The sequence below is a fragment of the Poecilia latipinna genome, unplaced genomic scaffold, assembly GCF_001443285.1.
Source record: "Poecilia latipinna isolate Pla-1442-1.1 unplaced genomic scaffold, P_latipinna-1.0 Scaffold1285, whole genome shotgun sequence".
In the NCBI taxonomy this organism is placed as follows: domain Eukaryota; kingdom Metazoa; phylum Chordata; class Actinopteri; order Cyprinodontiformes; family Poeciliidae; genus Poecilia; species Poecilia latipinna.
The window spans coordinates 134,501-147,917 of NW_015113901.1; the positions used below are offsets into that span (position 1 = coordinate 134,501).

At 41.1% G+C, this 13,417-nt stretch overlaps 1 protein-coding gene across 1 annotated transcript in view; it reads left to right on the forward strand.

The window, feature by feature from the left end:
* Positions 1-1,399: 1,399 nt before the first annotated feature.
* The window catches only part of foxo3b (forkhead box O3b), a 44,934-nt gene continuing 32,916 nt past the window's right edge, over positions 1,400-13,417 (forward strand). The window contains exons 1-2 of the mRNA XM_015054893.1: positions 1,400-1,812; positions 2,072-2,800. Coding sequence (XP_014910379.1) covers positions 2,243-2,800 — 558 coding nt within the window. The 5' untranslated portion in view covers positions 1,400-1,812; positions 2,072-2,242. The remainder of the gene's footprint in view (positions 1,813-2,071; positions 2,801-13,417) is intronic.

The following is a 13,417-nucleotide window of genomic DNA, read 5'->3' on the forward strand; positions in this document are numbered from 1 at the left end:
GGGGGGGAGTAGCTGTTGAAACATTTAGGTTATCAAACAGTATTCCAAGCTTTGAATATCTCACAAAGCACCATTTAGTACATCATCTGAGAAATGAATAAAGCCCAACCACAAATCTACAACGTATAAATGGCAAGCTGGGCAGAGAGAGCAGCAATCTGTGGCTTATGCTTACTCTGGAGGAGCTGCAGTGATGGAACTTCTTCAGAAGACATCTATCATTCAAAGATCTGGCAAGAGGAGTGAGTGCCATTGTTAAAGGAAAGCCATAGGAAATCAATCCGAGCTGTGGGTAGGAGAACAAATTGAACTATGTTGCCTACCTGCAAAACTCAAAGAGCTGCTGAAAATTAAAAGTGCTCAGTACAATCCTGCTTTTCTTCACTGACCACAGTGACCCAGTCAGAGTCAATGGACAGAAATATGGAGCTAAATCCAAATAAACCCTAGAAGGAAAACCTGCTGGAGGCTGTAAAAAAGTGTGAGACCAGGGCAGGGGTTGAACTTCCAACAGAACAATGAAAATAAACATCCAGTCAGAACTTTAATGAAAGGGTGTGGATCAAAATCTATGCATGACTTATGCCTCTATTGTCTTCTGCCAATTTCAAGGTTGTATTCAGCAGAGCGTTTCCACCACCAGTTGCTCTCTTGCTGCAGGCGGGGTAAAACCCAAACGCCTAAAGTGACGTCATGTGACGACGAACCTGATGCACTAGTATGTCTCATGTTTGCCGTAAGCAGTGACATTTTTCTGTCCTCCAGTCAGTGGACTGTGTTGTGTGACGCCAGTCCCTCCACCTTAACCATACCATTGACCTAAGGATCTACAACTGAAGGAGGTCCAGGTATAAGTTGGGTGTATGGACCACTTTCACAATGGAAACAGACAACGTAGTGTACCGAACCGCACCGACCCGTGCTCAGAGGAAATAAGGCTTTAGAGTTCCACAATCAAAGTGCAGATTTTAATTCAATTAAGGTTCTTTGGGAAAACTTCAAAAAATGTGTTCACTGAAGTTATCCATCCAATCTTACTAATAAAAAAAAGTCTCCCTAATATCATAAGCAACCAGGTGTGCCAATTCTCCATTGTCTGCATGTGAATATGAGAAGCAAAAAACATGTTCAAGGGCTAATGGAAAAGTCAGTTATATATCTGTTCTCTGTGCACCCCTTTCTGATGCCACCCTGGGCAACTGCCCTTATGGGTTTTATATATATAAACTTTTTCATTATAAAAAAAAAATCTGAAAAGTGTTTATTATTAGAATAAGATAGTATCAGTGATCATTTCGGAATTACAAAGGACCTTCCCATCACTTTAGCTATCTCTAAAAACAGCTTGGGCAGGATTTTATTTCTTCTTCGTATTCCGCGGCTGTTGTGACTCCGTTTCTGTCTGAACATATCTCCAACATGTCAGGACGTATTCCAGCGCTCCACCTGCGCGCAGAGTGCTGCTCAGCAGGGCTGTAATGTCTCTTTAAAAGGCTGATCCCCCATGCGCAAGATCCAGGGGCTGGTCCTTGATCGACTTGCATGCGTGTGTGTGAGCGTATGTAAAAGTGTGTCTGCGTGCGTGTGTGTGTATGTGTGTAAGGCTGCGTGAAGAGCAAATCGAGATACAGTAGTAACCCAGAGTGAGGTGGCAGTCTTAGTCCACATCGACTTGTCCATGCACACATCTTTATCTGAGTCCATATCTGTTCGGAGTGGACGAGAAGCGGTTCGGCATGGCTTCAGAACGTGGCTGTGGACAATCTGGGATCTGATCGGGTCTGTTCTTTGTGTGGAGAGTGGCTGCGCAAGGTAATTCATGTAAGGTGTTTGAAGGGGGATTATTACCCAGAATATATGTCTGCACTTGATCGCCTGTAGGTCGATTCAGAAATAGCGGCGGTCTTGGAAGACTTGCAGCAGTAAATCTGTCGGCGATCTGACAACATTTAAACCCTGTTGGTTATTTCTAAGAGGGCGTTTATTTGTTGATCAGAATCTTTAGAAGTTTTTTTTTTTTTTTCTTCGATCTGACCACTAATCTGAGTCTGTTTCTTCATACCTTCAACAGGCGTTCATTTCTGAGTGTATTTCTTCTCTGCTGGGACTTCGCTGGGGTTGAATAGCAACAAAGGACGGGAGCGCGCATTCATGGGACGCGACTTTGACAGCTCTCCGTCTGTTCTCGTATAACTTTATCAGCAGTCAGCAAGGGGCCAGATTGTGTCTGGAGCTGGAGATAATGGCCGAGGCTCCGCTCCCCGACACGCTCCCGGACTTGGACGTGGTCATTGACCCGGACTTTGAGCCCCAGAAGCGGCCCCGGTCTTGCACCTGGCCGCTACCGCGACCGGACTCCAGCGCGGTGAAACCGGAGAGCACCGAGGCGGATATCATACCCGAGGAGGAGGATGACGAGGAGGACAGCGCAACCCCCACGGCAATCACTGTCAATGGCTCCGCTGCGGCGACGGAGGACCAGAGCAGTAACAGCCCCGTTACCGACGGTGCGTTCCCCTCCCCCGGCCACGACAGCGCAGGCTCCCCGCTCTCCACGCACTCACCGTCGGCCACCTCCGGTGCCCTGACTCCGAGCGGCTTGGCTGCAGCGCAGACCCCGAGGAAAGCATCATCCCGTCGCAACGCCTGGGGGAACCTCTCCTACGCCGACCTGATCACCAAAGCCATCGAGAGCTCACCAGAGAAGAGACTGACCCTGTCCCAGATCTATGACTGGATGGTGAGATCTATCCCTTACTTTAAGGACAAAGGCGACAGCAACAGCTCTGCAGGATGGAAGGTAAGAGCCATTCCTGCGCCCACCCGGTACCCCTCCTTCCTCCATCAAAACAAAAACAAAAAGCATGTGGTTTGTTGTGAACCCACTGATGTGCTGACGCACAAGCAGGCAGTCATACGCATCCAATTATGCCATCCCAGTTCAGGTTTTACGAGCGTGTATTTGAAACGCATTTGCAATTAGGGCTGTAGGATAATATCGATATCGCGATATATATCGATATTTTCTTTCCTAGAAAAAAATCGATATTCATCCGCAAGTATCGTAACATCCAACTGTCATCTTGCTCACTCACTGCTCGCTTCGCCGGGAGAGTGATTAGATCATCAGGCTTAGAGTGATTCCTTCAGATGTTAAGTGTCAAGGTTAAAAAGGTATCAAACTATTCAGAGCAGGGTGCTTGGTGCACTTTATTTACTTTATAAAACCATATAAGCTACAGTTTGTACTGTTTCAATTAAAAGAAACATGTTTTCTCACCACTTCTTTGATTCTTTTTGTCCAGCTGTCGACTTTAAGTCTGTGTCCATGTCCAACCAGAGCCAGGTTGGTGTTTTAATCAGTTTTCAGTTAAATTAATTCAATCCAACTCTATAACAGTCACAAAATGTCACCAAAATCACTCTGTCCCTCTAAAATCTTTCAGAAAATCGCAAAAGTGTATTGTATTGAATTGTATCGTTTGATGAATATCGCAATATATATCATATCGTGGACAGAATATCGTGTATCGTATCATATCGTAAGTTTACTGTATCACTACAGCCCTATTTGCAATTATCAATTACCTCAACTAATATCCCTATCAAATCCTCCATATTCTGATATTTGCCCTTTAGGTGCATCCATATGAATTACAGTGGCACAGAGAACGTCAATTACTTAGTAATTCATTCGAAATGTCAGGCATTTGTTAACTCTGATGATTATAGTTTATAGAGAATTATATATTTTTTAAAAATAGAAAAGCAGATTGCATAAGATGAGTAAAAATTGATGCCATGGTCATAAAATCTGCTATTGGCACTTTATCAGTGTGGACAGGCTTCAAGACCTGCTGGAAAATGAAATTAGCTTCACCTTACAGGTTGAAGCGCCCTATCATTTTCTGAAAAACAGATGCACATAATTTGGTTAACATTTCAGTCAAGACTGGTTACAGCGATGCCCCCTTAGCAGTTTTTCCTTCCACTCAACCTTCCACTTATATGTATAGATGCAGGACTCTGTGTCCCGCCAACTTCTTAAGCAATGACCTATTGTGCCTAAACCTCAATGTGGCAAGTATTAGTGACTGTCTGCTGGGCATCTGTCAAGTCAGCAGTTTGACACATGATTGTATAGACCATAACATGATCATAATATTACGTTTCTTTACTCATGTTCCTTTTCATTGGCCAAACATGATATTTATGTTTTCTGAGCAGCAGCATTTTTGGTTTTCATAAGCTGAAATAACCAGATAAACACTAGAAGTATTCACTCAGTGTGAAGTAATATTTAAATATTCTGTGGATTTTAGTATTTATAGTGAATTACTAAAATAAAATCCTTTTTTTGTTCATATTACTTCTTTTTTTTAGACGAACCCATACCAACTGTACAAACATATCTTCATTTTATATGTGGCTTGTGTGACAATTCTAGTTTTCTTCACTCTAAAAACTGCCAAATATGATTATGGTTTGCACTGACTCTGATAATACCTCATTATCAAACAAAAAAAAAAGTCACAAATCAAGAAGGAAAATTGAGGCAGAACTACATAAATATTTAAGTTAGAATCACTAATGAGCCCTAAATGCAAAATACTTATTTCATAATGCAGATAACTTGCCCCAAAATCAAGAGACATTTAAAATAAAAATGTGCAAAATGTCTCTTTTAATCTTTCAGACGCCTTCTGTGATTTCATAACAGACTTTTACAACGTCTGATTTTACTTTAAGTGCTACAACTGGAGCGAACAAATGTCATAACCGGTTTGTCTGGAAACACGGTGGCCTATTTTGAGTGTTGCAATCTGGTTTTAAGATGCTCGCAGAATGATACAGTTACATAAGTTTGCTCCTGAGCAGCAGCTATTCTATTAATGGTCCAAGAAAGCCGACTGTAAACAAAATGATTTAGCGGGAAAAGCTGCGTGGAAAAAATGTGAACTCTGAAAGCCCCTTTTCTTTATATGTGGTTCAGCATGGGGATTATTTAACTATTTTTGTTGGAGACACCATCTGGCTCTGTTGTTTATGTTATAAAAATTAACTTTCCACCACGTATCAGTAAGGACACCAGCTTTGGTCGGTTTCCCGTTTGTTATGTAAACCTTGGCAGGGACCTATCAGTGTCTTAGACCAGGTAGGTGACAGCCAAGCTTGCTGATACCAGCATGAGGGAATTACATAACCACAGGTTGACCCTGGGGGTTAGGTTAAAGGACGTGATCTGGTCAGCAACAACGTTTGGACCTGCAAATAAAATTGAGGTACAGGCACAAAAGACCGGAGAGCTGAGATTAACACCCATCAGAAGTCGAAAGTGTTGCCCCATGGTGTTATGGGGGCTCTTCAGCCATATTTTTCAGGGCTTCTCAGGTTTTGGTTATGTGATATGTTCCAGTAAGAAGCAAAGGAGGTTATGGGTGTAGCCCCCACCTCCATCTCAAGGTCGGGTTCACTGTCAACATTCAGGCTTGTTACTCCAGGAATTTGGGGCATGAAGGCCAAGCTGTCAGTGGTATAGTGTTACTCGTGGCCTGTCTGTAAATCATAGCTGGAGATCGCAGCTTGAGAACGCTTCTTGGACTCTTTTCAGGATAGGCTCTCTCCAACCTAGAGCAAAAAATGAAATATGAAAAGTAAAGACAGACTTCAAAGCTTTAATTTCATTTTTGGTGACCCCGGAGTCTCACCTTTGCGGAGACCCAGGGTCTGAACGCCTACAGTTTCACACAGTCAGGGCACCTTTGTTGAAGAGATTTGCTGAACAAATCCTGGTAATCCCCCTGGGTTCTCTGCTGCAGGATCACAGCCACGTCATCCTCCTTCATATCAGTCAGCTAGTCATCAGCCCAGAAGGAAGTAGGTTAAGACTGCCAGCCATAAGACTTTTATCACCTAACATGGATATGTTTCAAATAGATTTGGTCACTCCCGTATTGTCACACAACAGGGAACAAAGTGTGCAGAGCAACACGAGCACCGCATTTGTTTTAATGTCATAATGAGCTTTTCCAGTTTTCATTCTTGCTGTTGTTCTTGTTTGGGGGATTTGTCTTTCAACAGGTGAGAAGTCTGGTGGTAGGTGGTTCATGTGTCTTATCTGCAAGCAAAACGGTTAAAATTGATTGGACTATATGTCTGATCTGAAAACAGGGTTCCAAAATGATACGGAAAAATCTGGAATTTCACTTAAATTCAAAGAAGAAGAAAAACAAACTTAGATATAGAAAATATTTGTATTTTCAGACTTTATTCCTTGTGATTTAAAAAGTTCCGTCCGTCCGTCCATCATCCACCCATCAAATGTGGAACTATCCTTTTGTATTTATTCTCACAAAATAGGCAAATTAATGGAACAATGTCAAAAAGTCACTGAAGAAAGTCCCTGTAGAGCCATGAGTTTTGATCCGCTAAACTGTTTTATTGGAGAAGCTGAAGAATCCTTTACAGGCTGCACAATAAACTAACACATAAAGCACTGACTGCTTTAATAGAAAGAGATTAGGTGCACCTGTCTGGATGCGTGTGCAGCGGTTGGTGTATTCGTTCATGTGGGAGCGTAGGATTCCTCTTGACTGCAGCAGACCTCGTGCTTTAGTGTTACTTAATCCTGCTCTAACAGGCTCTCTGTGGCCAACCACTGCTGGCCAAGACCTGGTCATGTCATACTTAAGGTAAACAGTTTTCAACACAAGTGGTACAAACTGTACAGTTTTGTGTGCGAGTGTGGGGGTGTGTGTGTTTGTTTGTATGTGAGTTTAACCCTGGATTACAGTCAATATGTTCGTGCTCAGGCATGCTCATTCTGTTTATAGCTCTTCTGTCTGGTCATGTTCGGTCTTATCACCAAGTTCATGATTGTTAAAGTCTGGCAGGGTCTGAAAATAGTTGTGTTCCTAAGAGTTTTTTTCCATTAGATTGCAGATATCGCTACGAACCTTTAGACTGGAAAAGGTAGATTTTTTTCTTTTTTTTGCTGCAACTGTAAAAACACCCAGATTTAAAAAAACAAAAAACAACATACTCTTCACACTCTTGCCGCCTTCTGCCTGTTTATGAAGGAGTATGAAAATAAGATTCAGCAGAATATCAACATCAGATACCATGCTGCAATTTTCTTTTCTTTTTTGTTATACAGAAATTATAGCAAAAGGGAAAAATTTGTAAATTTTATTTAACTGAAATGATCCATTTGTAATCCACAGTGCCATGCATGGTTGGTAGAGAATGGGACTTAAATTTAAAGATCATAATGAGATGACCGTTTAGTGAGAAAATTCCTTTAATAAAAAAAAAAAAAAAAAAAAAAAAAAAAAAATCCCAAAAAGATTAGCTAGGGGACAGAGAAAAGGGAAAGTGGGGGTTGTCTATATGCATTTGCAGGTGTGCGTGCCGAATGCAATCAGAAACCCTTCCATATCTGGCCCAGAGCCAAGTTGGAGGAGCTCAACCAAAAAGGCAATAAAAACATGGAGAGAAAGGAGCCAAAGAGGGGAGGGTAGGTGGTGCATGAAGACTGTAAAAGGAGGAGACTGAAGGAGGGGGATGAGAAGTGAAGGGCAGGGTGGAGGGATTTGGGGTAAATTAACAAGCTCTGCTCCAAATTGGTGTCTTACAACCTCCCTCTGGCTGCGATTCCCAGCGCAGGAGTTTTTCAGGGGGCGATGATTTGTAGGAGCCCACCTGCTCCAGGCGGGTTCTGTTCCAGTTCTATTTTAAGCCAAAGGTTTGTTTTTCTTCTTGTGTAGGAGAGAAACTTTGTTCTAGTGAGATTTACAGGTGGATATTACTTCTGTAGTCCAAAACGACATCGGAACGACGTTACTCTCTAAGTGTTTACTGGGTGCTTTTCATTAGAATAAAAAGTGTTGCTTTAACTTAGTTTGAAGTTTCGAACTCTGTGTTAGGTAATAGTTGGCGTTGTAAATTTCAGCAGCTGTTCCAAGAGCAACAGTTCAACGAATGCTCACAGATAAAAGTCGTCTAAAATATGTCCAGTGTGAATGATAGTGATACATACGCGCAGCAGAGTTGCATTATTTTTATTTGCCCCTCTTTAAATGAAATGTGATTTTGTTCTTCTGAGAAAAAAAAAAAAACGATTTTCAAAGCTTGACAAGGAAAGAAGAAAGAAAAACATAAATATCCTGCATTTTCTTTTCCATTTTTTTTGGCATCTCTGCCACCCACATCACCCTCTGCATGATCTGTTCTCCTCACAGACGCTCCTTAATTATTCAGCGCTTTCGGGATGAATTCAGATCACTGTATTAATGTTTAAGAGCTCGTTTCTTGGCCGAAGGCGTACCCTCACTCACCCTCGCCGAGTCTGTCTCTCCTTCGTTTTCACCACGGTCTTGTTTTTCTCTGTTTCTCTCACGCCATCCCTCGTTATTTTCCTGCCGGCTCCCTCATTTGTCTGGATGTAAAACACTGTTGTGGGCTAAAAACAGGCTGTCTTAAACTCTCTTTTTCTGGGCTCTAATGAAAGAAGATAAATCTCAGGCTTTTTTGACTCATTGTAGAGACTGAGGACTAAGGAGTATCTCTTAAATGCTTCTCCTTGCACACATCACTGTACTATTTTATTTTATTATTTTTTTTGGAGGCTTACATAATGCTTTGAAATAAATTAAATAGTCTCCAGAAATTGACTTTGCTTCAGTGGTGTGGTTGCAGACAGGACTTACTGTATAATGCGTTTCCTGTGGAGGTCTGTGTGCACGTCTCATCCGTGATAACATCAAAACACAAACAATTGTGTCAAATTCACTGATTGCATCTTGTGCCCACAATGGGGGTTGCTTTTTATTTAGAAGTTGCTTTGCATGCATTGGCTGGAAAAGTGGCAGAGTAAAATCACACAAATATGGATAAGTCAGGACCTTTTGAAGAAAAAACTTTCGCAGGTTTTATGCATAGTTTCTTAAATCATAATGACATAATTTTACAGGGTGATCTCTGACTTACTTACTGCTGCAGTTTGATGAATAATCCTGTTTCTGTGGTTTTTCCACAACCTGTTGAATCACCATATTTTTCATGGTGCTATCAAAGCACCGTCAGCATGTTTGTGCATCGTCCGATTACACCCATCTCTTCCAACTGTTGCTGCGTGGACGGGTTGTTCCACTCAGATAACTGAGGCAAAGTACACAACTGAAGCTGCAAAACTTTTATCAGGAGGTGAAGCCAAATGAGTTTCAACAAAAAATAGGCTGAAGGGAACGAGCGTACGATATATATTTAACATGTTGCGAAAATGAGAGCTGCGGTTTGCCTGTGGCTTAGTGACCGGGATTAGATGTCCTGTTGTTTCCTTGAAAGCATGGCTTGCATTCCTTTCTGCTCCAAGCTTGCTGTGGAGGTGACCCTAAACTTTGACCTTCCTAGAAAAAAAAAAGATAGATAAATGCTTTAACAAAGCCAATAATTTAGGATGAGAAGTAACTCTTGCTAAATGGAGACCCACGCTGTAGACATATTGCTTAAGTCTGTGTGACTGTTGTCGTAAATTAAAATTAAACCAGTAATTACACGTCTCCTGCGAAGCAAAGTTTGCTCCGTTAAAATAGAATGACTTGGAGTAAGTTTTAACCCTTAGGGGTTCCTTCGATTTCTGTTTGGCCATTAAAAAACACTCTCATAAAGCCATCAAGACATTATGAGACTTTATTTTTCCAGGTTCTCTTTAAGAATGTAATTTGTGCCTCCAGACCTCACGGTTGTTGAATATCTTTGAATTTTAACCACTTATTGAAGCCTTTGTTTTTTAATAGAAAAAAAAGCAACACAACAAGTTGAAATATTTTTAAAATGATTTTTATCCTCAGGGAATAAGAAAAATATTCATTTTCAATATCCAGTATTCATACAGGCATTATGGGTGTAGATGGTGCAAAAACTGCAGAAGGGAAAAATTACTCTGTTTTCTTTAAAAGGTTAAAAAGCTCAAGAAGAAATTAATTTAGAACCTGGCTAAACTGCATGGCATTTTGCATGAGCAAATACATGCAAAGATAAAATTTTAAAAACGTATTCAACAATCAGGTTTTTAACTTGCGTAACATAAAAGGAAAATTCAATCGGACAGCAACAGAAAGACTATTTAATGACTTAAAAGATATGTAGATGAGTCCGTACGTATATGCGGGTACCTGTGTAATCAGGATAAGTTTTTTTTTTTTGTCTGATAAGTCGTCGGCCAGGTTGGGGGATAGGCAGCGGTTTGGTCGGCAGCTGATAACGGAGTGACTTGCTTTGCGTACCCGGTCACACAGTTCAACCTGCACATACCTCCCATTCTGGCCCTGCTTCTCAGTTTCCCTGATAACCACATTGCTGAAGTGGGGCCCTGTGGCCTCTGCCTTCTCTTCTGTAGTCATCACCTCCAAAACAAGAGCCAATGCTCAGCTGTGTTTTTATGGGTTGCAGATTATGGATTATTTATTTGCCGTTCTGATCTTTGAACTGGCTTTGAGCTTTAATCTGTCCACTCCTTCAATCAGCCCTCATGAGTCTTCAAAGGATATTCACTGCAACTGTCCCATTAAGCATTTATTTGACTATGATTAAAGATTTCTGTCTGAAGAGAAATGGTAGTTAAAATAATGTGTTGCTCAGATGAAAAAGGAAATCGCTCTCATAACCTCTTTTGATGACGCTCTCACATTTACATCTGACATTAGTTGCTTTCTCTGCTGCGCTCGTCCCCCTCCCCCCACTTTCGGCCTCCACCTCCCTCTCAGTGCACTCATGCCCTCTCCTTCTCATTCAGAGTAGGTCCAGATTCATGACTCCAGATTAAAACCAGATTACATTAGATTAATCGTTCTGGAAGCAGCAGTTGCAGCTAAACTGAGCTAAATCCGTCTTTGTGTGTGCACATGTGTGTTTAAAAAAGTAAAAGGAATCATGTTACCAATGTGTGACTTGTACATATACTCACAATGGTGACGTTATTGGCATATATTTTCATAACCACACAGAAATAGGACAGGTGCTTCCCAATCTGAGGCTTATTTCAATAAACAAATCTCATATAGATTACACCTTTTTGTGGTGTGTTGTGTGTGTGTGAAAAGTGTTACTATAAAGTGCCTTTTACAAAAGTTACATTAAAAAAAAAAGAAGGAAAAGAAAAAAGTCCCACTAAATTGCTGGAATATCTAGTCTATAGTCTGCTGTTTGATAGCAATGCTTCTAGCAGACAATTTAAAATAGCTACTTCAATAACCTGATAGGGATGATGGTGTGGTGCTCCTTTAGTTTCCATAATATGCTTTCAACTATAAATATTTCCAAACAGCAGAATTAGTCCTTCCAGGAAGCAAAAGAAACACATATTCGCCCCGTATTGGCCCTTCACAGCTGACCAGTAGTTCCCAAAAACAAGTAGAGGTTTTGGGAACTCTACCTGTTCCCAAAAAAAGGTAGAGTGCACTTGAGTCTTTGAATTTGACCATGACAGCAACTTCAAAAGACTCGAAGAAAGTGTGACTCTTTGAAAGAAAACACATTTAAAGAAACATTGGCACACAACAGTATATAGTTTCAAAAGAGCAAAGAAAACAAGCAGAATGTTCGTCTTTAGTGTTATTATGTTAAGGAATCAAACTAAATTATCTTGTGTTGCTCATTTATTTCCGCCTCATTATATTACTTTCCTTCTTACTTGCTTTCATATTTTTTTAAAGCATTAGTTAAAATGAATATCCATACATTTTCATCCACTTTGGGTGTTTCGTAAACTCGAATCTGGGAGTGGGAACTCTCCAGCCACAGAATCGGCACTCCCAGATTTGCTAAGCAAAGACAGAGAGCCATCGAAAAGAAGCCATCCCGCCTGCCACCTGTTCAGCTCTCGGCGTTTCTGAGTGAACACACAGGATTCTCTTGTCTCTGTGAAATCCTATAGGTCAGAGTCTCACACATGCAAAGCGCGTTGGTGTCTGGTCTGGATTTGCACAGCTTCAGATTCAGATGTGTTGCCGTCCTCACACACACTCTTGGGCTCCAGTGTCCCATGTCGTCCATGCATCATTAAAATATGAGAATTTTGTTTTTGTTTTTTGTTTTTTTTTTCTTCTGGGCTACAGATAAAAGTTCCCATTATGTTTCCCGACAGTGATTAGTCTCAGCATGGCTATATGCGCTTGAGCTTAAGATAAAAGTAAAGCCTTGAAGTCCAACTACCATCAACCTACCAGGACTAATCCCTCTCTTCATGAAGTCCCGGCGTAAGCCCATGACTACAGAGGTTTTTGTTTGTGTGTGTTTGTTTGTGAAGAGGCAAGTCACTGTGGGATGAAGGCAAACCATTGTTCGGCTGCTGGTGGGGGGGGGAGTGGGAAGAGGTTGTGTGCTCATGTGGTGATTGCGTCTGAATCTGTTAAAACATTTTTACACTTACACCGAAAGGAAAAATGTTCATGTTGTTTTGTTTTGTGTAATTTATAGTTTTATGAGCATGAAATGTCTTTTTTTTTTTTTGTCAACGCCTGGTTGAGTGTGAGGTTGACTGCGAGGGTAGAGGGAAACACACGCAATGGATAGAATTTCAATTAGAGTTTCACCCTCACCACCCCCCACCTTCCAAGTCACTCTCTAAAAGCTGCAATCCATCTGTTTTGAGGCACTGCAAGTTAAAAATGGTGGTTGGTTTAGTCATGGTTATTTTCATATGGTTTCCTGCAGTTTCCATGTTTCACGTCTGATTTCTCTGAATTTATTGGGTAGATTATTTGTTTTACCGTCCCGTGCTCAGTCCCCAGTCAAACATGGATGTTTTATGTTTCCAGAAAACCTCGAACACTAACAATCGCGGTGTTTTTTGTGCAGTCTCTCAAAATTCATAGCCTTCTGTTCTTTGTCAGAGCAAACAACTGCACATGTGGAGGTTGGAGGGCGGCTGGTGGGATAAATCTGCACGCAGTTATACAGTGCCTTGCAAAACTCTACAAAACACTACAACCACAAAGTTGAATGCATTTTATTTGGGATTTGATGCAGTAGATCAACATAAAGTAAAACAAATTGAAAACCGAGTGTTCTGGGTATTTTCCACTTCACAACTATGCCCTGCTTTGTGTTGGTTTATCACATAATCTCCTAACGAGGTGCATTATAGTTTATGATTTAATCATGGTTTAAACAGAGAGCATTACATTTTAAGAAGTATGAGGACTGCACTGTTTTCTACTTTTAGATTTTGGCTGGTGCTTTAACCAGTTAGTCGCATCCCTTTCTTCTGCTGTAGTTTATTTGCAAATTTGTTGAGAATTAGTTCCAGCCTCCGTTTATCTTGAGCACTTCCAGTAACTTCACTGGCTGCATTTTAATGAACAGCAACTGACATTCACATCACGGATTTAGCTTCAAAAGATAAACACTGTTGTAC